A 26,484-nucleotide genomic window follows, 5' to 3' on the forward strand; every position below is an offset into this window, starting at 1 on the left:
AGTGTGACCTGTACGATTTTGTTTTTACCTGTATATATTATGCTTGAAGTTGTTGTATGACGCTAGCATCACCAGTGTACCGAATGACATGGAAAGCGAGAAAAAACACTGCGTCACAGCAGCGTACCAAACCTAGAATTACGGTATTACAATAGTGACAACATAATATCCGGACTTTTCCTTAACTTTTATTGGTATATTAACACGCTATGCCGTAAGCTTCTTTCGGAGTGGAGAGTACAACAAAGAGAAATATATCACTCTACTTCGCAAGTGCTTAGAAAGATTGTCTATGCTGGTGCGAAAAGACTTGAAAGGTAAGTTGCACGTTGTCATAGTAGGCCAAGTAATTTTTATTTAATGCTGCACTACAGATCAGAGTCATAAATGACTCTATTTTTCTTCATTGACACAAAGTATGTAAAAAATAAAACAATGGTCCGAACTTTGCGTAACAAGGGTGGCACACTGTTAGAGGAGAGTATATGCTCCGGGGTTCCTGCAGATGCAATTCTGCTGCAGTTCGGATAACAAGTTCACTACAGTGCGCAAGTGAAATGGGGTGACAACTGGAACCTAGACTATAGAAATCCGCTCCTTGGTCACGAAGCGATTCGAGAACCACTGTGTAAACGTCCTTATCGTTGGAATATATCTTTCCTCCCAGATAGTCTTTCAGTTTGATGAAAAGAAGGAAATTATGCGCTGCAAGATCTGGATTGTATTACCAATGTGCGGCCTTGGTCAAATTGTTGGCACCATGTCACTAATTGCTTTTGGTCCGTATACTGGCAGAATTCCACAGTGAATCTGTGAGCAATTAAGACGTTTTCCGGCCTGGATGGCCTAGCGGTTCTTGGTGCTACAGTCTGGAACCGCGCGACCGCTACGGTCGCAGGTTCGAATCCTGCCTCGGGCATGAATGTGTGTGATGTCCTTAATTTAGTTAGGTTTAATAAGTTCTAAGTTCTAGGGGACTGATGACCTCAGAAGTTAAGTCCCATAGTGCTCAGAGCCAATTAAGACGTTTTGCCCACAAGAAACGTAATGTGCCTTATACATCAACTCTGGAGTGCAGTTCTGGTTGCCGCCCCATTTCACTTGCACAATGTGATACACTTGTTAATTCGAACTGCAGCAGAACTGTGCCTGCAGGAAACCCAAAATATGTAGTCTTTTCGGACAATCGATCACTCTTCTTGCGCAGTGATTTTAGTGTGGTACGACATGGGTAACTTACTTTCTGAAGTCTGTAGGTATGAAACGTATGATACATGAATTGAATCACTCCTTGTAGACACACAGTCACACGAAAAACGGAAAGCAATGATGTTCAAAGATCTATTGAGAGGTTATCAGCTAATGGGAACTCCTTAAATACAGAAGAATTGTACTGTGGACAGATTTACACTTAGATTACTACTCTAAAAAATATCAAATTATCAGTAGAGGGAATTTACTTAATTTTTTATCAAAAGGTAGTAATGATAGCTGCTTGTCATTGCACGTCCTGAAGACAAACCAATCAATAAGTTAGCATACACATAAACTTGAGAGAGAGAGAGAGAGAAAGGGAGAGCAAGGGAGAGAGTGAGAGAGAATGAGACAGGTGACCATATGTATGTATGTATGTCTGATATCTCCTCCAAAACCTCTGGATCTATTTCAGCAAAATTTTGCACACAATCAGTAAACTTCATGTGTATGAGCACTGTGGGGTTTATAGTCACATAGTTCAATACTAAATGATATATCAACAAATCATCATACAGATTATCCTGTACAACAGGTGTGTTGTGAAGAAATAGTATCATCCTGCCTTAACAATACTTTGCAGGCAGCCTACATGTCAGGGACGAACAAATCATTATCAATTCCTGTCTTGAACAACAGGCATGTTCTGGTGATAGTATCGACCTGCTTTAGCGACCTGTCTTGCAGGAGCTACATATGCAAATGGACATGGATGGGGGAATGTCACATTAAATACCTTTCAGCTGTCTTGTTCTCAAACTGAATTTATTTGGCTACTTGTTTCAGCATTTAACTACGCCATCTTCAGACCCATGACTGATGTGTAGGAAGATTCTACTTTGGTTCTGATCAAAACAGGGGCCAGCAATACTAGTATTAGTAGATTTCTGGTTGCTATAGCGATCATCTACCAACTGATAAGAACCGAGGTAGAATCTTTCATGTCCTTCAGGAGCCTGAAGATGGCGTAGTAAAACGCTGTTTGCCAAATAAAGTAAGTCTGGAAACTAAATCACTGAAAGGTATTTAAGTTGACATCTTGTATCTAACAGCTGAGTCCTGCAACCATCTCTAAAATAATGGAAAATACAGAGACTGGATGGGGAAAATTGACATGAATAGAGGAAGAGATGGACACAGAGAGGGGGAGGATGAGATGTATAAGGAGAAAGGGGCCAGCAGAGGATGGACAGAGAGAGCGGGAGGCGGAGATTGATAGGGGCCAGTAGGAGATAAATAGGGACAGATGGTGATGGACAGGGAGAGGGGGCCAAGAGGGGAAGCATAGAGAGAGGGGCCAAGACGATATGAAAAGAGAGATGTGGGCGGAAGGAGATGGACAGTAAGAGAGTGGGCAGGAGATGGACAGTGAGAGAGGAGAGAAGATATGGGGGAGACAAGGGGAGAAGAAGATGGGATTGGGGAGGAGGAGATGGACAAGGGGAGAGGCAGGGGGAAAGGACATAGTATAGCATCACTTCTTGAAAAAAGTAATGAAAATTACTTTATGTATGGGTGACTACAATGGAGCCGCTAATTAATCTCAGTAAATGTAAAACGGCGTCTCATAATAATTTCCATTTCATTTTAGGCCAAAGGTACAGTTTCATTGAAAGAAATTATTTTAAGTGCGTACACTGCCATTGCACGTAGGCGGCTATACTGGAGCATCAAGCTTCACAGAGAAAAATAATTGTTTGAATATTATATTAAATTTGCTTATTGCATTACGTTAAAGAAAGATAATTCTTTTCATCCATCGTGAGTAAGACGTTAGGATATGCAGGATATTTCTGGCCATAAATCCTTTCGATATTTTCAGAATTAAATAGCTATGAAGAAATTTTATCAATTTTAACAGCAATGGCGTCGCTTCAACAATGTATTTACAAATGGCCAGGGTAACATTTAATTGCTATGTAATTAATTAAATAAAGGGGACAGAGAAGGTAATTTCTTGCTACTAACAAAAACATATACTGCATTAAATACTAATATATATATTTAGCAGAAATTCCAAATACACTACATACAGTAGAAATAATTCTTTACAGACCGTAATCGAAATGCAACATCAGAACCAACCAGGCACGGATAACAAAGAAGAAGAAGAGAGAGAAGACAATGAAATAATTGTATACTACGATACAGAGATACCAGTAATTCAATTCTCTGAGCACGTATAGTGCCTCCATTGTAGTCACTATCGATTAAGTAATTTACATTACTTTTTCAAGAAGCGGTGCTATTGTGGACACACGCAGAGAGAGAGAAGAAGGACAAAGATAGAGGGACAGAACGGTAAGAGATGGAAAGGTTGAGAAGGAAGAGGAGATAGACAATGAACAACAGAAGTGGGGGAGGAGGTGTTGGACAGAAAGAGAGGTTAGTATGAGATAGACAGAAAAAGAGGAAGAGAGAAGGACATATATACATACATCTAAGATGGGAGTTAATAGGAATATAAAAAAAGGGAGGAAGGTTTATCTGTTTAGCAAGAGTAATAGAAGGCAGATTTCAGACAACCTAACAGATCAAAACGAAAATTTCTGTTCCGACACTGACAATGTTGAGTGTTTATGGAAAAAGTTCAAGGCAATCGTAAAATGCGTTTTAGACAGGTACGTGCCGAGTAAAACTGTGAGGGACGGGAAAAACCCACCGTGGTACAACAACAAAGTTAGGAAACTACTGCGAAAGCACAGAGAGCTCCACTCCCAAGTTTAAACGCAGCCAAAACCTCTCAGACAAACAGAAGCTAAACGATGTCAAAGTTAGCGTTAGGAGGGCTATGCGTGAAGCGTTCATTGAATTCGAAAGTAAAATTCTATGTACCGACTTGACAGAAAATCCTAGGAAGTTCTGGTCTTACGTTAAATCAGTAAGTGGCTCGAAACAGCATATCCAGACACTACGGGATGATGATGGCATTGAAACAGAGGATGACACGCGTAAAGCTGAAATACTAAACACCTTTTTCCAAAGCTGTTTCACAGAGGAAGACCGCACTCCAGTTCCTTCTCTAAATCCTCGCACAAACGAAAAAATGGCTGACATCGAAATAAGTGTCCAAGGAATAGAAAAGCAACTGGAATCACTCAACAGAGGAAAGTCCACTGGACCTGACGGGATACCAGTTCGATTCTACACTGAGTACGCGAAAGAACTTGCCCCCCTTCTAACAGCCGTGTACCGCAAGTCTCTAGAGGAACGGAGGGTTCCAAATGATTGGAAAAGAGCACAGATAATCCCAGTCTTCAAGAAGGGTCGTCGAGCAGATGCGCAAAACTATAGACCTATATCTCTGACGTCGATCTCTTGTAGAATTTTAGAACATGTTTTTTGCTCGCGTATCATGTCATTTCTGGAAACCCAGAATCTACTATGTAGGAATCAACATGGATTCCGGAAACAGCGATCGTGTGAGACCCAACTCGCCTTATTTGTTCATGAGACCCAGAAAATATTAGATACAGGCTCCCAGGTAGATGCTATTTTTCTTGACTTCCGGAAGGCGTTCGACACAGTTCCGCACTGTCGCCTGATAAACAAAGTAAGAGCCTACGGAATATCAGACCAGCTGTGTGGCTGGATTGAAGAGTTTTTAGCAAACAGAACACAGCATGTTGTTATCAATGGAGAGACGTCTACAGATGTTAAAGTAACCTCTGGCGTGCCACAGGGGAGTGTTATGGGACCATTGCTTTTCACAATATATATAAATGACCTAGTAGATAGTGTCGGAAGTTCCATGCGGCTTTTCGCGGATGATGCTGTAGTATACAGAGAAGTTGCAGCATTAGAAAATTGTAGCGAAATGCAGGAAGATCTGCAGCGGATAGGCACTTGGTGCAGGGAGTGGCAACTGACCCTTAACATAGAGAAATGTAATGTATTGCTAATACATAGAAAGAAGGATCCTTTACTGTATGATTATATGGTAGCGGAACAAACACTGGTAGCAGTTACTTCTGTAAAATATCTGGGAGTATGCGTGCGGATCGATTTAAAGTGGAATGATCATATAAAATTAATTGTTGGTAAGGCGGGTACCAGGTTGAGATTCATTGGGAGAGTGCTTAGAAAATGTAGTCCATCAACAAAGGAGGTGGCTTACAAAACACTCGTTCGACCTATACTTGAGTATTGCTCATCAGTGTGGGATCCGTACCAGATCGGTCTGACGGAGGAGATAGAGAAGATCCAAAGAAGAGCGGCGCGTTTCGTCACAGGGTTATTTGGTAACCGTGATAGCGTTACGGAGATGTTTAGCAAACTCAAGTGGCAGACTCTGCAAGAGTGGTGCTCTGCGTCGTGGTGTAGCTTGTTGTCCAGAATTCGAGAGGGTGCGTTTCTGGATGAGGTATCGAATATATTGCTTCCCCCTACTTATACCTCCCGACGATATCACGAATGTAAAATTAGAGAGATTAGAGCGCGCACGGAGACTTTCAGACAGTCGTTCTTCCCGCGAACCATACGCGACTGGAACAGGAAAGGGAGGTAATGACAGTGGCACGTAAAGTGCCCTCCGCCACACACCGTTGGGTGGCTTGCGGAGTATCAATGTAGATGTAGATGTAGAAGATGAACTTTTCATCGTGCTGGAGATGTCTGTAATCCATGTCTCAATATGTCATACCAGAATGGCAATTAAATACCACACTCTAGATTGCTTTTTACTGCAAAATTTGATACCATGTCTAGTCTTCAGTTACAAGGATTTTTGGTCTGTAATTCATTGGCTCTAGCCGCTTCCCGTCATCCTTCAAGTGCAGCCATTATTCATCAACTGTTAACAATATTTTGTAGTAGAAGTGTGCCTGGAGTAAACCTTTCCGCATTTTTTCAACAAATATCTGCACACACTCTAGTCAGCCTAAATCACAAATTCGGCGCATTATGCACAGTGACAAACGTTAGCAGGAACTTTTATTTCGTATGTTTTAATAGCTGCTTTTACATCTTTAGCCAAGAAAATTTAAATTGGTAGAAATTTCGACATCAAAAAAGAATAACCCTAATAAATCTCGGAATATGTGTGGAACAGCGACAGCACAGAAATGATGTAAATGTAGATTTATTAGCTTTCTCTCTAGTGTTATTGGGAACAACAGGATTACTATATTCTTATCTAGTGAAGAGTCGTTAAAGGCGATGGGAATTTCTAAAGAATAATCAGTGAGACACATCGACTGCAAAACGCATTAATATTAGAAGGGTGAGCTCTAATGTGCTACAGTAATCAGTCTCCGAGAAATTTGTTTGTCAAACAGTGACTATTCGTGTTGTATGGAGCATACTGCTATGATACGTGAAGAGTGTCATATGCAGTGAGGAGATATCAACGGACTATGGAACTCGACCACAACACAAGTTGATCCCTGTGTTGTCTGCGTGGTCATAGGGAGCAATACAGTTCTGTCTACAGAAATGGCGATGGAGCTCTTAAATTAAGACTAGCCTTGATTCAAGTTATTCTCTGTTGATGGCGACATGTGTTTGACGCTACTGTGATGCTTGCGCTCTTGAAGACTACTTGGTGTAAAGGCACAGCGGACAAATATGAAGAACAACGAGGAGGGGTGCTATTTGGTGGTGTGTGGTATAGTCATCACTCTTACAACTGATCTGATACAGCTCTTCACTATTTCCTCATGTGATAATCTGTTTATCCTCAAGTAGTACTTATCTTCACTGTCGTCAATTATTAGCTGGATATATTACAATCCCTCTTGCATCATGGAAGGTTATTCCCAAATTTCTAATCACATGTCCTCTCGTCCTGTCCTTCCCTCTCTTGAAAGGTTTTCACATGTTTTTTTCCTCGCCGATTCTGCGGAGCACCATTTCGTTTGTTGTTTGGTCAGCCCACTCAATTTTCAACGTACGTGTGTAACATCATGTCTCAAAAGCTTCAGGTCTCTTCTGGCTTTTCTTACTGTCCATAACGAACTTACACATCATCATCCTGTTATCCATTCACAGTATCAAGTAAAGGCCTATGTTTCATACAAGAAACTTTTGACTCCGAATAATTTCCTTGCCTGTGCTATTCTGCTTCTTTTGTCTTCCTTGCTTCGTTCACCATGTGTTACTCCACTTTCAAGTTGTAATGCAACTGATCAGTGGTCCTGTTTTTGTTATCTTTTCTACTTACTGGTAAATTCTGAGAAGCTGATACATAAAAAAATTTCTGAAATTACATAAATCTGGGTTTTTGAATGAACAAATGGTAATGTATTGTTTCATTTATATTCAAACATAAAAAATTATGTTCGGTCTATGCATCGAAAGTAACTATTATTAATTTAATTATTTTTCAGAAAACATTTTTTTCGTATTTCCATTTTAATTTTCAATTGTAATTAAAGTTGAAATTATTGCCATTATCACCATTTTTGCAAATTATTCTGAAAATATTTGAAAATAATTAATTAGCTATGTATAAATTTCTATGAAAATAAAAGAATCGGTACTTTGTAAGAATTTTGTCCTGTGCATGGGTGTATCTTTGTTCTTCAGGGGTTAATATGTAGTTATGGTATGGAGAAGTACAGAGTTAGATGTTCACTGTAACAGTACGAAGACTAAATTGTGATATTATGAGCAATACAAAATGAAGAAAATAAAACATCAGATGGAAGAAACTGAAACAAGCAGTGATCAAATTTAAACAATAAAATTCGATCATATTCCTAAATGTGAAATTTATTGTTTCAGTGAGCCAAGTTTTTTGACAAGCTATGTTTATTAATGATAAATTGCTAAGAGGAAATGAGTACCTATGTGTTTTACTATTATTCTGCCTTACTTCTCGCTTATAATAGTTGCACTGTAGTAGTGCAGGAATTGTTTAAAGAAGTTCTCTTCTTTGTCAGTTTCTAACATGTAATTGTTTTTCACAGGAGAGGGCCATAATAATGTTGGTGCTCTGAGATTTTGGCACTGCAGTAAATTTATGTCTTTCAGACCAAGAAGGAGAAGTAGATGTGAATTTACAAGGAATGTGGACCAATGAAATTATTCCTCAACTGAAAGAATTGTTGTTAGATTGAAGCCTAAGTACAACAATCATTACTGGTGGAAAATAAAGCAATGATTATTAATTAATCTGCTGGTTGTACCTGAGACAGCAATGTATGTGACCATGTGATTGCTGCATAGCCAAATACTTTACTTTTTTCGTAATTTTTGGAGTGAAACTTAAAAGCCAATAAACATGTTTAAGAAGAAACTAGAACAAGAATGAATGAAATGCGAATGTATTAAAGATATTACAGATACAGTAACAGCTAGTTTAGAATGCATACTAGCAACAGTTGAGGTATCTGTTATAAAAAATTTAGAAAAGATTACTAAATGGCCAAAACAAAATGTGGCACTGTTGAACAATCCCAGAATAAATGTTTCCAAGCTACTACATGAAGTAGAATGCACCAAAACTGAAATTAGTGTTCAAGACGATATAGTAAACTTGCAAATTTTGTCAAAATTTTGAATTACTGTATTGAGGGAAAAGGTCAAAACAAAATTATTGAAAGAGAAATATTAATAGTAGCCAGTAAAGAAGAAGAAGTTTATGTTAAGAATCTGATGATAAGGCCAAAAACGTGACTGAAGCACAACCTATTTTAGTAGCTGAACCTATCAATGTAGTTAGTGTTGAAAATATTGTTGCTTATAAAATAATTAACAGAGAGGAATGTGTAAATAAACCATTTAATGGTTAAAAACAAATTGTTTTTACCTTGAAAAATGTTAACATTTTAAGTAAAAATGTGAAGAAGTAGTCAATGTTGATGAAGAAGCTAGCTTTCTTGCTTTTTGAATGAGAATAGTAACTAGCGAAAATTAAAAGCAAGTGTCAGAGGTGTAATGATAGAATTATCAGCACTGTGCACAACAAATCAGGAAAAGCCTTAAAAGAAATTTTGACAGTAATTCAAAAACAGGGAGTTAGAAGAATACTGATTTAAGATATATATTATGTTAACTCATGTAAAACAGTTGTATTTGACAAAACATATGAAAATCTTCATCTTTTAGTTACACTGAAGGAGAGAATATTTGCAGTATGTGAAAGCAAATTACATCTGTTCATGACATAAAGGTACATAATTTTCGTTTATTTGTGTAGACTTGAAACAAAAAGTGAATTAAGATATACCAGTAATGTTATGCATAATTATGGAATGATTGTAGAATTATATTCAGTTTTTACTTTAAAATAGAAAAAGTGCAGCCAAGTGAATTCTACAAAGAGTGAAAAAGCCTCCAAACAAAGAAATGTGTCTTGGAAAACCAAGAGAGGCATAACAATAGTCTATCTGTTACTGAAAACCCAAAGAGTTCTGTATATGTACTTTGGAAATTGACATTTATGATTTAATTTCATGACAGTTCATAAATTATTTGTTATTACAATTTATACATATAAAAGTTCTTTCAGTATACAATGTTTCTGCATACTCTATGTTAGGATTTATGTTCAATTGTGTTTGATAAATACTTTTACTTGAGTTAAGCTTAATGCTGACAACTTGAACTAGGTTGTAGGATAAAAAATACTAGGAAATGAAACATGTTGTGTTGATGTTATCTAAAATGATTTTGTACATAAAGTAATGTCCTATTTAATGATATATATTCTTATCAGGTCTGTGTTTTGTGTGATAATTTTGTCATTGTTTAGACGAAATTATGCTGATTTTAAAAACTTAATATACAGCACGCTGTTTTGGACAAAAAAATATTGTTAGGTATCATATAAGATAACATGGAACATTATTATGCTTGGCTAATAATTTTTGGATGTATTTTGAAATCATTGCACTGATCTGAAGTGGAATTTGAATAATCATTATTTTTTGGGAAATAATATCACCAAATGTCTTCTGAGTTTCTATACTGTTTGGTTTCATGGAAAGGTTTCATTTTGGATACATTTGGTAAATTAATATAAAACATTTGTGGGTAGTTTTGCCAATATGGGAAAGCCTTAATGTTAGACTTGCTCATTAACTATTTGCTGTCAGCTCCTGTATAGAATTATTATTAAAAAAATGAAGCTAGGATAAGCTTTTGTATTGAATAGGTAGTAGATTAGGCTGACAAGTCATGTAAAATTTGAAGTTTTATTTCATTCCAGTTACGTTTTTGATGAGAATTTTCTCTGTAGAGAGAAGATTGTTTTTTAGATCAGGTAGGTAGAATTTGAGTGCTATGACAGAAGACAGACATTAGAAAAACCATGAATAAGAACCAAATGATTTAAATTTCAATTATATATGTACTATGATCAAAATATTTTTAATTTTTGCAATTTGGAGAATGTTTCTGTTGTAAGTTTTCTATGTGTTTTGAGAATTAAGGTGATTAAATTGATGCTGAAATGATGTTCTGTTGAAAGTTGATATGAAGTAGAAGGTGAAGAAGTAAGAGTTTGGTAATTGTATTCTGATTTATAGTATGGTACATTCACTTGCAAAATAATGTATGTGTTTACATCAGGGATTTAGTTGAAGATCATAATGTACCTACTGTTGATCTGAGAGATAAGAAAAATTTTTTATTATATTTAATAATTAGTAGACAATAACGTGATGCAATAACAGAAATAGAGAAAGTAATTTACAATGAAAAATAGCTGTAACCCAATGATGTATACTGTGCAGTATTATGTACCACCAGTTTGATGAAACAATTCTGATTACTTTAAAATGGGATAATATTTTTTGTATGAAATAAACTGGAGTGTACTAGTGCACTGTGAGTGTTAAGGAAATTTTCTGTGTGAATTTTGTGTTTTTGAGAGTTACTTTGTTACTCTGATAAGGATTGTGCAGTTTAGTGTTTCTGGTTGTAAATATTACTGAATGATATTGCACTGCATGTGCTTTATGTTTTTCCCTCTTTTGTCTGATGCTGAAAAGATGAGTAGATTGATTTAATGAAATTTCCAACAATATTGTACATTCTTAATCAATTTTAGGTTTCAACAGTATTAAACAAAATTATGTTAAGAAAGGAAGTGTTTAGTAATTACTTTAAATTAAAAGCATGATAGGAACCAAGTGAATGAAAAAAGATCAGTAATAGTTGGGGGAAGAATCCTTAATTATATCTTATGCATGGTTAAGGGGACTAGCCAGGATATTATTAGAGTGTCCAAATATTACATTCAGGCAGTGCAGCTAGTGGCTGTGTTGATCCCAGACTCAGAAGCACTCTGGTCAGGCCTGGAAGGTATGCCAACAGTGAATACTGTTCACATGCCTAGCCATGCTTTTGTGCTAGGCCGGGTAGTGAATCTTGCATAAAGTTGTCAGAGGACTTATTGCCATGCACGTCACTGTTCTGAGCTGGTTAAAATACTATTACAAGTAGTGGACTGACATAATGTAGTCAATGGTATGTGGCCACAGGGAAAATCCAGTTAGTACTGATCCACACCCCACTGTAAGAAGTTTGGCTAAATAGACGTTGGATATGCACCTGCGTCTTCTAAATCTTATTTGAGGACAAAAGAATTGCAGAACTTAATGACCCAAAATAAATTCAGTTGAAACAAGAATCACCCAAAATAAAATAAAAAAATGGGAATTTAGTAGGGTTATAAGAAGCGATGTGAAGGGAAAAAAATCGAAAATGTGGAAGAATGTTTTATCACTGAGGAACAGAGCAATGGAGGCTCTATCGTTGACAAGTGTATTAAAAACTAACAGTATCACAAATAAAGAAGGAATGGAAGGACTGGGTTTAAAAATAGAAAGTGTTATACAGAAATCATTCAAGGCCCTGTGCCAACATGTTCAAATTCTGGTAAGAAGACCTCTATAGAGAGTTAAGAAATTTGGTAAACGACAACAGATCCAACTACAAGTAAATGAAGGTGAGTTTAATGTGTAAGCAGTACAACAACTGATCAATAGTTCTTCACTGAAAAATTACCGATGTGATACCACAAATGACAAGCAGTACATGTTAGAAGAATTTGTTCAGAGTCACTTATTTCTTTTAACACACACAATCGGAAGAAACAGATACAAATGGACTTAACAAGCAAAAGAAGGCGCCAGAAATTAACTCCAATACATTTTCTCAAAAAAAAAAAAAAAAAAGCGAAACTGTACAAGATGTAACAGACCTGAATAACTTTCGAATTATTAATGATAACACACCCTAAGATAGAGAATAAAATTAGATGTAAGGCTATTAGGCAGGAAGTCAGAGATAAGTATCAAGAGGCTTTACTTAAAAATAAGGAGGTAAACCAGAATATGACAAGTAACAATTCAAATAACTTCGAAAATGAAATGTTTTCAGGCTTAGGCAATGTAGGTAATTACTGAACAAGGGTACATCTGTGTACAGCAAAATTGCTGCAGCTATATGCTGTCAAAAGAGAAGTATGACAAATGGAACAAAGCTTATAGAGGATGAAAGGTTTACTATAGAAGATAGTTTGCACATAATGCAGCACACTGACTGCATAAAACTATCTGGAAAATTTTCAAGTCGATTTCAAAACGGAGTGCAGTCGACACTCGCCATTTTTTATCTTTTTTAAATGCTGAAACAAACGTCGACACTACTAAGAATACTGTAAGACATTTAATTCCCTTACACACAAACACACACATGTTAGCTTTGGGAAACAATAATTTTTACACGTTATTAATATTTATAGAGAAATATTTGTCTAAAATATTGTATAAAACTCGATGAGGGCTATCAGTGCACATAATCTCATCTATAAGTAATTCCTGAGGATACTAGAAGTATGGATCATTATTGTGTATAGAATGTCTCATTCAAGATATGAAACAATTTGCAGAAAACACACCTCTGTGATTTCCTCTTGTCGTATTTCTCAGACAAATCTTTTAACGAACAAACCTAGTACCTTACTCTTCCAAGCCTGTCGTATTATCAAACATCACAATGATCGGGAAATAACATAAAAGCCATCTCACATTTGGATTTGCCAGCTGCTCCCACTGTGGTGTGATGAAGAACAGTATTCCGTCAACAGCGCCCTCCAGGGTCGCGCCCCTTACAAGAAGCGTGATCAGTATCACGTACGGGAAGAGAGCCAGGAAGTAGGACGCCTTTCCTGAACTCTTCACACCCCGAAGCACAACTAGTGCCACCGTGGACCAAGAGAAGAGAGACCCAAGTACGAGGCGCCAGTCCGGAACTCCAATACCTTCATCCAGGGTTTCAGGTTCATTGAGCACGAACTTCCTGCAAACATAAGGCAATTCGTCATCCTTGCTAATCAGTCTTATCTTTCGTTAGTGGTTTATCAGCAGTAGTATTACAGTACGAGTGCTTCACTTTCACAGTATTGTGAAAACAAGACTAACACTTCTACTGCATTATAATATTATTTCGGCTAACTTGATACTAGGAAGCGCGCTGTTTATCATTCTGACACTGATTCATTTTCCTTATTCCCATCCTTTCTATCAGATAGTTACGTCTAACAGTGCGTTAATTTCATACGATTTTGCCGGTTCATCCTCTAAAATGTTCAAAAAAGTCCTTGTGAGTATTACGAAAGAGTGTTCGTCTTCTGGTCGCATGATTCTTTTTTCCAGAACTTTCTTACTATACACATAAAAGGAAAATATTGTTTTTGGCTAGGAATGGCTAGATAATTCTGGCCCATCAGACCACTAGTGGTGGTGATCATACACTGTCTGTCCGTCTTACACAACAGGAATGCTCTTAGTTACTTGTGTTACATTATTCTCACCTACGTATTTTGACAGCGGGCACAATATTTCGGCGACATGTATGATCGCCGAAATATTGTGCCCGTTGGACTCTATAGACCGGCAGCGCACCCGTGGATATTTTGCTTATCAAATACGCCGGGAGAAACTCAAGAATCACAGCTTAAATATTCATCGGTAAAGTTTGTACCTACGAAAAGAGAGAAAAATCTTTGTTAATGGCTATAGGCCTACAAAATTGGTTTTTAGTGGAAAACAACAATACAACAGTGGCCTCATTTCTGAATAGTTCGTGCAGATTCTCGAATTTGAAATGGCTCCTTAGTTAACGAAGTGTTTCTGTATGTGATGTTGGAAGATACCGATAGAAAAATGTTACCAAAGCGTATGTTCCGAAAGTTAATAAAGGCATCTACTTCCATGAGCCGTAATATATTGCTAAATACACTAGAACGTTAGGGAATTAGATTTCAGCCACGCACTTTGCTTCAGGCTTTTCTAATCAGTAGGACGAAGGAATAATACAGGATTCGATTGGGACACTGAACAAAAAGAAGAAGAAATGATATAGGATTCGACTGAAACATGGAATGTTCAGTGGGACCCCAAACTAGGAATACTTCTTTCCTTATTTTATAGGATGGTCAGAAATGGTCCGAAAAGCTTGCAAAAGTGTTCAGGGCAAGTTGTTCTAAGGAATAATTGTTGAGAAAAAAAATCGATTTGTTGCGCCGTTCCAGAATGAATTAGCATTTAAGATGGCCAGTCAGGTCGTTGGGCGGGCAATTTTGAGCGGCCCATCAAAGACGATATCGCCAAGCGTGTTCACCACTTGGTTTCCTAAAAACCAATAAGAGATCGATACAAAAACTGGGACGGAAGTGAGATTTGAACCCGAGCCAAATGTTGAGCAGTCTCGTGCTCTATCATCTGCGCTATGAGAACAACTGACACTACTCGTATCTTCCGGACCGCTAGAATCTGCACTCGCAACAATCTGATTGACTAACTTCAACATTAATTAACTGGGAAACGGAGCAACATACCTATTTTTTTTCTTAACAACTATTTCTCAGTACAACCTACCCTCCAACAACCTTTAAGGTCCATGTTTGAAACTAGTAGACTTCTCTTTGCCAGGAATGCCCTTTTTGCCATTGTTAGTCTGCTTTTGATGTCCTCCTTGTTCCGTCCGTCACTGCTTATTTTACTGCCTAGGCAGCAGAATTCCTTAAGTTCATCTACTTCGTGACCATCAGTCTTGATCTTAAGTTTCTCGCTGTTCTCATATCCGCTACTTCTCATATCCTTCGTCTTTCTTCGATTTACTCTCAATCCGTATTCTGTACTCATTAGATCGTGTGTTCAATTCAGCAGATCATGTAATTCTTCTTCACTTTCACTGAGGATAACAATGTTATCAACGAATTTATCACTGATATGCTCTCACCTTGAATTTTAATTCCACTCTTGAATGTTTCTTTTATTACCATCATTCCTCCTTCGATGTACAAATTGAACAGCAGGGACGAAAGACTACATGCCTGTCTTACGGCCTTTTTCAATACGAGCATTTCGTTCTTGGTCGTCCACTCTTATTATTCTATCTTGGTTCTTCTACATATTGTATATTAACCACCTCTCTCTGTAGCTTAGCCCTATTTTTCTCAGAATTTCGAACATCTTGCACCATTTTACATAGCCGAATGCTTTTTCCAGGGCGACAAATCCTATGAAGGTGTTTTGATTTTCTTCAGTCTAGCTTCCCTTATCAACATCAACGTCAGACTCGCCTCTCTGGTGCATTTACCTTTTCTGAAGCCAAACTGATCATCATATAGCACATCCTCAACTTTCTTTTCAATTACTCTGTATATTATTCTTGTAAGCAAATTCGATATATGAGCTGTTAAGCTAATTGTGCGATAATTCTCGCACTTGTCAGCTCTTGAAGTCTTCGGAGTTGGGTGGATGATATTTTTCCGAAAGTCAGATGGTATTTCGCCAGACCAACGTGAATAGTCGTTTTGCTGCCACTTCCCCCAATGATTTAAGAAATTCTGATAGAATGTTATCTATCCCTCCTGCCTTATTTGATCTTAAGTCCTCCAAACTCTTTTAAATTCTGATTCAAATACTTCATCACCTAACTCTTCTGTATTGACTCCTCTGTGACATCAGGCAAGTCTTACAATCATAGGGGCCCTGCGCGCACTCTTTCCACCTATATGTTCTCTCCTCTGCAGTTAATAGTGGTATTTCCGTTCCTCTCTTAATGTTACCACCCTTGTTTTTAATTTCACCGAAGGTTGTCTTGACTTCCTGTATGCTGAGACTGTTCTTCCGCCAGTCATATCTTTTTCGATTTATTCACATTTTTCATGTAACCATTTCGTCTTAGCTTCCCTGCACTTTCTGTTAATTTCATTCCTCAGTGACTTGTATTTGTGTATTCCTAAGTTTCCCGGAACCTTTTTTGTACTTCCTCCTTTCATCGATCAACTGAAGTATTTCTTCTGTTACCCATGGTTTCTTCGCAGTTATCTTATTTGTACCCAGGTTTCCTTTCCAGCTTCTGTGATGGCCATTTTTAGAGATGTCCATTCCTCTTCAACTGTACTGCCTTCTAAGCTAATCCTTATTGCTGTATCTGTAGCCTTGGAGAACTCCAAGTGTATCTTGTCATTCCCTAGTACTTTCGTATCCCACTTCTTTGTATATTAATTCTTGCTAACTAATCTCTTAAACTTCAGCTTACTATTCCTCATTACTATATTGTGATCTGAGTCTATATCTGCTCCTGGGTACGCCTTACAATTCAGTATCTGATTTCGGAATCTCTGCCTGACCATGATGTAATCTAACTGAAATCTTCCCGTATCACACGGCCTTTTTCAAGTATACCTCCTCCTTCCGTGATTATTGAACAGAGTATTCGCTATTAATAGCTGAAATTTACTACAAATCTCAATTACTTTTTCTCCTCTCTCATTTTTTGTCCCAAGCCCGTATTGTCCTCTAACCTTTTCTTTTACTCCTTCCCTTACATCTTCATACCAGTCCCCCATGTGTATTAGATTTTCATCTCCCTTTACGCACTGTATTATCCTTTTAATATCCTCACATACTTTCTCTATCTCTTCATCTTCAGCTTGCATTGTCTATGTTGGTTTGCTGTCGATTCTGAAAAGAACAACCCTATCTGTGAACTGTTACAGTAACACACTTTCTGCGCTACCTTCCTATTCAAAATGAATCCTCCTCCCGTTATGCCATTTTCTGCTGCTGTTGATATTGCCGTTACTCATCTGACCAGAAATCCTTGTCTTCTTTCCATTTCACTACAAATAACCCTTTTATATCTAGATTGAGACTTTGTATTTCCCTTTTCAGATTTTCTAGTTTTCCTACCACATTCAAGCTTCTGCCATTCCACGCGCCGACTCGTAGAACGTTATGCTTTCGTTGATTATTCAGTCTTTTTCTCGTGGTCACTTCCCTCTTGGCGGTCCCCTGCCGGAGATCCGAATGGTAGCTGCTCCGGAATTTTTTGCCAGTGGAGAGATCATTACGACACATTTTTTCAATTACAGGCCGCGTGTTCTGTGGATAAACATTACGTGTCTTTAATGCAGTGGTTTCCATTGCCTTCTGCATCCTCATGCCTTTGATCACTGCTGATTCTTCTGCTTTAGGAGCAGTTTCCGTCATCTAGGACAAGAGAGTGCCCTAAACCTCTGTCCGCTCCTACACCCTATTTGGTAAGGCCGTTGACAGAATGAGGATGACTTCCTATGCGTGAAGTCTTCGGCCGACAATGTTGATTATTAATCAAAATTTAAGCAGTGGCGGGATTCGAACCCGGGACCGAGGACGTTTTGATTACTAATCAAAGATGTTAGGGGTATAACATCTCTGCCAAACTCTGCATCCTTTATGTCTTCCACATCGATTTCCATTTCTTCTTCTATCACGTTATCAAATAATTCCTCCCCAGAGGCCTTCAATGTACTCTTTCCAGCTAACTGCCGTGAATATTAATGTTGGCGCACTTGCTTTTAATTCCACCAAATTTTGTTTTGACTTTTCTGTACCAGTGTGACTTCTAATGATGTATTCCCATCATTTCCTAAACGCTTTTTGTATGTCCATCTTATGTCGACCAATGGAAGTAGTCCTTCTGTTATCCAAGGTTTCTTCGCAGGTAGCTCCCTCGTATCTATGTTCGACTGACCAGCATACGTTATTGCTCTTTGAATAGTGCCTTTTCTACTCCTGCTGAACTGTCTACTTCGGTATTAATTGTTTCAGTATGTACAATGTCAGAGAACTTCAAACGCATCTCATCAATCCTTGGCGCTTCAGTGTCCCACTTATATGGGCATTGATTCTTCTGGACGATTCTCTTATATTTCAGACTACTCATCATCATTACTAAATTGTGATCTGAGTCTTTATCTGCGCCTGGGCACGCCTTGCAGTCCAATATCTGATTTCCGAATATATTTCTGACTATGATGTAATTCTGTTTGAATCCTGACGTGTCTCCAGGCCATTTCAAAGTGTACCTTGTCCGCTTCGATTATTGAACAGTATATTCGCTATTACTAGCTGAAATTTATTGCAGAACTCAATTAGTCTTTCTCCTGTCTCGTTCCTACAGTGTACCTTGTCCTCTTCGATTTTTGAACAGTATATTCGCTATTACTAGCTGAAATTTATTGCAGAACTCAGTCTTCCTCCTGTCTCGTTCCTACTGCCGAGTCCATATTCTCAAGTGACTCTCTGTTCTATTCCTTCCGTAAAACCATATTTTTCGAATGACTATTCCTTTGAGATGTATGAGGGGCAATCAAACGAAAACCGAAGAGCTGCCACCAGGGACCATGGAATGGTTCCATTCGAAATTAATCACTATATTCGTTAAGACATTTACCCCACTGGGAGATGAGAGGATCAATTCCTGTTTCGACGAGTGCAGTCGGTCGCTTACAGATCCACAACCGCACCCACTCTTGCACTTCCTAACCCGACTGAAATATACGTTCACGCATATCTTTATTCAGGTCGCCAAAGATGTGAAAATGACATGGTGAAAGATCCAGGCTGTACGGAGGATGTTGCAGGGCTTCCCAACCGGGTCGCTGAAGTGCAGCCTTCGTCCGATTGGCGGTGTAGTGGCGGGCGTTATCGTGCAACAAGATGCTTCGTCTGCACGTCGAGTTGCTCGAGCGTGGAACCACAATCAATGCGCAGCGCTATGAAGACACTTTGCAGAAACTGCGACGCGCAGTAAAGTGAAAACGACAGGGAATGCTGACGGACGGAATCACCGCCTCAAAGAGCGGCTGCGGTTGTGGAACCGTCAGCAGTTCACCGCGTTCTTCGAAATAAGTATTGATCGTCTCGTCTTCCAGTGGGATAAATTTCTTCACGCATGGAGTGATTACTTTTGAATGGATCCGTTCCATGATCCCGTTGTAGTGGTAGTTCGGTTTTTATTTGACTGTCCCTTATAACTGCGTGCTGTTCGTCAGTCCTTAAGTATGGATTCTTAAAGCATTTTTCAGTGTACTATCTTGTGTAGAATCAGAATTTATGTCACGTAATTGATGTCAAATATCAGGAAGTCGTATAACGATAGTGTTCACAAGAGTAAATGTAATAATGCATTTCAGACAACTTACAGGAAGTATAGTTCAGACGAACTTCTCTTCCCTGTTACATTCACTGTGTTGTTGCCTGAGCCTTTCACGGAGTCGAAGCAGATATTTCCCCACTCCGGACGACACCGTGACCACGGCAACTCGGAATTGAAAGACATCACGAAGTAGAAAGTAGTAAGCGCCAATAGAGAGCAGTAGTAGCACAGCACCATCAGGTTCGCGAAGAGTTGTCCAACACCAACGCCTGAAAACGTAGAAAGACTCTTATAAAACTGGGCTAGAAAATAGAAATCACCAATTACTGGCGTAGGTAACCCGAGATCACAATAAACCAGTGGCATATGATATTGAAGCTTAACACTTACTTCGTAAAAAAAAAAAAATACCTACCGCGATTAGAAGTACTGCAGTTGTGACTGGAATTGAACGGGAGTGTCACTATTACGGAATAAAGCAACTGTCTTTCTTGTGTGTGTGTGTGTGTGTGTGTGTGTGTGTGTGTGTGTGTGTGTGTGTGTGTGTGTGTCTAGTGTGTTCATTTACAGTATAAATGTATCGATGCGTTTGTCAATGGTGAACGCGTGGAAGAGATGATGCAACTAATGGTGACATTTCTGCTAAGGAAATTTAGGTTCAAATGGTTCAAATGGCTCTGAGCACTATGGGACTTAACTTCTGAGGTCATCAGTCCACTAGAACTTAGCACTACTTAAACCTAACTAACCTAAGGACATCACACACATCCATGCCCGAGGCAGGATTCGAACCTGCGACCGCAGCGGTCGTGCTGTTACAGACTGTAGCGCCTAGAGCCGCTCGGCCACCGCGGCCGGCGAAATTTAGGTTCTTCCTGGGTGGTTTCACAGCCAGAAACATGGCAGCCCTGCAGTCCCTGTCTTACAATAGCACTGAAATGACAAGTGAGCACGCTGGCGCACCCTCACATTGTCCCTCTGTAACCAGCCAGTCGCAGACCACATTGACTGCAGCAACAAGTCACCAGTCAGCTATCACCACTGTTCTCACCTGAAGAAGCTGTTCCTATAACGTATCTGCTACAGACGTCGACAGTTACTTACGACAGGTGAGAGATATCCAGTACAAATATTAAAGCACTGTTGTCGTACCGAAGGTGTAAACACTTATACACGCTGAAGAACTTGAGCCCCTACTCCAAGAAGGTAGAGTATCCATAAAAGGGTCGTTTATACCACAGTCTAACGTAACAGTCGCGACACATCCCCTCGATTTTGTTGCCTACAGCGCCAGCTTCGCGCCAAGCGGCCCGTAAGTAAAACTGTTGAGCTCGGCGCGATTGTGAAAGCGAAAGTGAATAGTAGTTATTGTAGTTTGCACAATGATTTTTTCAAACAGAAGAGTCTGTAGCTCAATAAATTGCAGCAACAAGAAGAAGGAGATACCACATCTGTCTTTTTTTTAGATTTCTCAGGGACCCTAAGAAGCATATACCATCACGTTAGTAAACTGTATCGTCAGGATTCGCTTGCAAACTACACGTGTAGTAATCACTAATGTTTCATTTTAGGAGCAGAAAATGGCTAGTGAATAGCAGATTAGAAGATCTTAATGAAAAAAGATCCTGTTTACTTTTGCAATAATGTTAAGTTTTGTTCGGTGCACTTCGAACAAAGCAGGTTCATGAACGCAGACAATAATAAACTCGTGTGGCATACGAACCCACACTGTTTGAAATCCCAAATAAGCCACGTCAACTGACGATGAAAAGGAAACTACTACAAAGGTTCGACGATCCATTTAAATCTGTAAAACAGTCCAACTGTATAGAAGCAGCCAGCTCAACTCTCCATGTATCAGTGCCAGATTCATCTGAATCGTCAACAAAGACCTGCTTTGACGGTGAAGTGGTTAGATTAAGTGCCGTTATTCGTGTCTTGCAAAAGGGTGTGACGGGTCAGAACGTGCAAATCTCTAGATTTCGTGCAAAAATGTTATGTGACAATGAAATTACCTTTCATTTTCAGTACAGACAGCAACAGAAAATGTATCAAAAGGCTCAAGTGAAGAAGGACACACAAATTTTGAAAACTATAGGATCCCGATATTTACAAAAAGATGCCCTTGGCTTGTTGTTAAGCCAGATTAGCATGCCATTGAAGGAGAAACGTGCTGCAAGATGGAAAGACGAAAATAAAATGTTTGCTCCAAATTTATTATATTACAGCACTCAGGCAAACAGGTTTTTGTGAGAATGTTTTATACTTCCACCAGTGCGTACATTACAGACATATGTAGGAGGCAAGCAAATAAATGTGGCACAAGTGACAACATATTCCACCTTTTAAAGCAGAAGTTACAGAATTTCTGATTTTGCGTGAAACATAATGTAATCAGCACTTCTGTCACGTTAAACGATTCTCTTCAGTCGTCGTTGGTCCCGCTCTTGCAGGATCTTTTCCCGGCCGCGGCGATGTCGGAGATCTGTTGTTTTATCGGATTCTTGATATTCAAGGTTACACTCGTGAAATGGTATACGGGGAAATTCCCACTTCATCGCTATATCGGAGATGCTGTGTCCCATCGATTGTGCACCGAATATAACACCAAGTTCAAACTCATTTAAATCTTGATAACCTGCCGTTGTAGCAGCAGTAACCGAACTAACAACTGCGCCAGACACTTATTGTCTTACATAGGCTTTGCCGACCGCAGCGCCATATTCTGCCTGTTTGCGTATTTTGTATTTGAATACGCGTGCCAGTTTCTTTGGGCTTCAGTGTCTATTATTAGATGATCTACCCCTGAGGCCTGTATTACAGTTTCCTTATACACTATTCTGGCTCCCTTACAATAAATAAAATACAGGCAAATTAATCTGCAACATTTTGGAACTGCTGCCAGAAACCTTTTGAAATTGATTTGTTGCACAGCAATGATGCAACTTTTCTCAAATATTTCGATTCCCTATACTATAAAGTAGTTAGTATAGGCAAGAAATGTATTCAGTGCTGGTGATAAGAGGAAAACAACAGCAGCAATATTTGCCAACTGAGCTCTCCGAGGAGTCTACAATTTTCTTGGGGTTAGCAAGTATAAGAAAATAACATGAGACCTAATTTGGAGCGTTAATGAGCGTGGACAGTAACACTAAACGACGCGCGACGATGTAACAACTAAGAAGAGGCGTAAAGTCAAGATGAATATCGGACTGTTGAAAAATATTGTATCTTGAACGAAAAAAGTGACATTATTATATCCGAAATTACTACAGGAAAAAGTAGTATACAGGGTGGACAGAAACAGCGTGAAAAGTTACTAAAGGTATTACAGGTAAGGGTGCTCTGAGAAATAATTATTAAGAAAAAAATTCGATATGTTGTGGTGTTTCCGATTTAATTAGCATCGAAGTCAGCCAGGTCGTCTTTCGCGCAAATTCAAGCAGACTGCCAAAGACAGTCGCCAACGTGTTCTTCGTCTGGTTTACCCATACCGAACAAACTTAGCTTTTCCTCACCTAGCTTAAATTTCTCACTTCGGAGAAAGGTATGTTTTAATTCGTAATGAGCACTTGAACAAGTGGTAACTAACGGCCCTGCAGATTTTTCTGTATTATTGCGTTTTGGCGCGTGCAAGTGATTGAATTGGAGTACGCAAGTACCTGATTGGCTAACGTCAGTGCTAATTAAATGGGGAACAGCGCAGCGAATCGATTCTTTTTCTTGACAATTATTTCTCAACACAACCTACCATGCAACATCCTGTCTAGCTTTTCAGACTGTTTCTGACCACCCTGTAAAACTGACTCTAATTGACTACCTCGTACGGATGCTGAATAACTGTCGGTAAAGTGAAGAAGAAATTTGTCCACATAAAAGGCTAATCACTTTTAATACAGAAATGTTATCGGTATATCTCAACGATAGTGCATTGACCAAAAGCGTAAAGATATCGAGGAATGCATTAAAAGAGTACTACAATAGAAATACTTAAAGCAAATGATCACATTTAAAATAAATGGATACAGGAACGAATATCTTCGTCAAAAAGGAATCAAACATTAATAAATTCGTAACAGAGTGCGATAAAAGTTAAAAATACGTTTTGCAGGAAGGATTTCGTAATTTCAAAGTCGCTACAAGTCACAAATTCGATCTCTCCCAAAGTAGTGTACAACCGATTTAATAGTCAGGAAGGAAAAGCATACACTCTAAGGAAATTGTATCAACGGACGATAAACAAGGATACATTAAGAGCTTAAAGTAGAGAAACGTACTTTAAGGAGAAGCGAAAATGCACAGCGGCAATTCACGAAGGAAACCTGCAATCGTCTATGAAATACGTATTGCAACTACACGTTTAAAAGAACCCACAGAATGCAGTCTACCATGCACCACCGAGTAAAGTTCCTTACCGAGAACTCTGAGAAAGTAAGACGACGTACTGGTAAGTGTGGACGACATGGAAGACTTCTCCATATCAGTAGAGAAACATCACAAAGATGTCGGGCATATAATTACAACAAATGCAAGGAAGGAAGACGAAGAATTAGCGCAACAAAAACGTCGTGAACTATTAGTAACTGAACAGCAGTATTGTACGCACTCTCACTATGCTAATCAGTTGAAATCTGATGATGATCTTGTAAGCCGTAAACTGGTTAACTAAACCAATCAAAGATGCAGAACACCCACAATATTGTGTTTTTCTATTATAATTATGAAACGTAGTATGTTTTACCAGGTCTAGCCTCCAACTATAATTGATATCCCATTAAATAAATGACCTAATGATGTACTATAGGCATATCTAGTGACCCCAGGCAATCGACACTGCGTTAGAGAATAAAAGTTGATCCTCTTCAAGAAGGCGGAAGCAAAACAAATAATTGACAATTCAGATAACGAACGCACAAATAACCAAGCAGAGCAGTTCGTCATTCCAGCAGGAAGGTATTCCTGTTTACAAGAGGAAACAGATTTCAGAGGCCGGCCTTGTGGCCGAACGGTTCTAGGCGCTTCAGTCGGGAACCGCGCTGCTGCTACGGTCGCAGGTTCGAATCCTGCCTCGGGCAAGGATGTGTGTGATGTCCTTAGGTTAGTTAGGTTTAAGTAGTTCTAAGTCTAGGGGACTGATGACCTCAGGTGCTAAGTCCCATAGTGCTTAGAGCCATTTGAACCATTTGAAGATTTCAGAGTATCTGACAGGTCAACATGAAAATTTCATCTCTAACACAGACAATTTTGGGCATCAAAAGTGACCAAAAGCGCAAAGATAACGAGGAACGCATTAAAAGAGTACTACAATAGAAATATCTAAAGCAAATGACCACATTTAAAATAAATACGCTTTAGACTGGTATGTGCCTAGCAAAGTTGCAAGGGATGGAACAGAGGCGCTGTGGCTCCACAAAGGTGTTGGAAGCCGCTACTAAAACAAAGAGAGCTCCGCTGAAAAATTAAACGAAATTAAGCCTTAAAGACTAGCAAAAACTAAACAAAGTTGACAGCGTAAGGAGGGCCATGCGTGAAGCGTTCAACGAACTTGGAAGTAAAATTGTCTACCGAGTTGGCAGAAAATCCATAGAAGTTTTGGTCTTATGTTAAATCAGTAATCGAATCGAAGTCGCCTGTCCAGACACTTTTCTCGTGGTCGTGCGGTAGCGTTCTCGCTTCCCACGCCCGGGTTCCCGGGTTCGATTCCCGGCGGGGTCAGGGATTTTCTCTGCCTCGTGATGGCTGGGTGTTGTGTGCTGTCCTTAGGTTAGTTAGGTTTAATTAGTTCTAAGTTCTAGGCGACTGATGACCTCAGCAGTTGAGTCGCATAGTGCTCAGAGCCATTTGAACCATTTGAACCAGACACTTTGTGACCAAAATCGCTCTGAAACGGAGGATGACGCAGAAAATGCAGAAGTACTAAACGTCTCTTTCGAAAGCTGTTTCATAGGGGGAGATCGCTCTGTAATTCCTCCTTTAAAACCTTCGAACGAGAAAACGAGCACACTGGACTCCCATTCGTGGGGACGACGGTTCAAACCCGCGTCCGGGCATCCTGATATAGGTTATGGCTTCAGGCAAATATCGACATGGTTCCTTTGAAAGGGCACGGCCGAATTATTTCCCCGCTTTCCCCAATCCGATGGGACCGATGACGTCGCTGTTTGGTCCCCTCTCCTCCTTACCCCCCCTCCCCCCAAATCAACCAACCTTACGGGATATCAGTTCGTTTCTATACAGAGTAAGCGGAAGAACTTGCCCGTCTTCTAGCAGTAGCGTACCGTAGTTCTCTGAAAGAGATTGGAGAAAAGCACATGTTCTTCCTGTTGTCAAGAAGAGTCGTGGAACAGAAGCACGAAACTGTAGACCTTTTTCTCTGGCATCGCTCTGTCGCGGAGTTTTGGAACCTGTCTTATGCTAGTGTATTATGACATTACTAGGGACCGAAAATCTCCCTGTAGGGATTAACATGGGTTCATAAAATAGCGATCGTGTGAAACCCAGCAAGATTTGCTCGTCCACGAGACCCAGAAAGCAGTAGATAAAGGCACCTAGGTAGATGCCCTGTTCCTTGACTTCCGACAGGCCTTCGATACAGATCCGCACTGTTGCCAAATGAACTAGATACGAGCGTGCGGAATATCATACCAAATTTGTGCTTGGGACTGAACAACTTCTATCAAACAGAACACACCATGTCATTCTCAAAGGAGAGGAATCTTCAGACATGAGAATAGTTTCTGCGTACCCCAAAGGAGTGTTGTAGGACCATTACTTTTCAGTGAATGACCTGGTAGATAACGTCGAAAGTTCCATGATAATTTTCGTGGATGATGCTGTTGTGTACAG

General features: G+C 39.3%; 1 protein-coding gene across 1 annotated transcript in view; it reads right to left on the bottom strand.

Annotated features, from left to right (window-relative positions):
* LOC124775436 (sodium-dependent nutrient amino acid transporter 1-like) overlaps positions 1–26,484 on the bottom strand; it is an 84,848-nt gene that overhangs the window by 24,868 nt on the left and 33,496 nt on the right. The window contains exons 5-7 of the mRNA XM_047250269.1: positions 19,685–19,907; positions 13,233–13,503; positions 29–132 (exon numbers count right to left, since the gene is read on the bottom strand). Of these exons, the coding sequence (XP_047106225.1) occupies positions 29–132; positions 13,233–13,503; positions 19,685–19,907 (598 nt within the window). The remainder of the gene's footprint in view (positions 1–28; positions 133–13,232; positions 13,504–19,684; positions 19,908–26,484) is intronic.

The sequence above is a fragment of the Schistocerca piceifrons genome, chromosome 2 (genome assembly GCF_021461385.2).
Source record: "Schistocerca piceifrons isolate TAMUIC-IGC-003096 chromosome 2, iqSchPice1.1, whole genome shotgun sequence".
Classification (NCBI taxonomy): Eukaryota; Metazoa; Arthropoda; class Insecta; order Orthoptera; family Acrididae; genus Schistocerca; species Schistocerca piceifrons.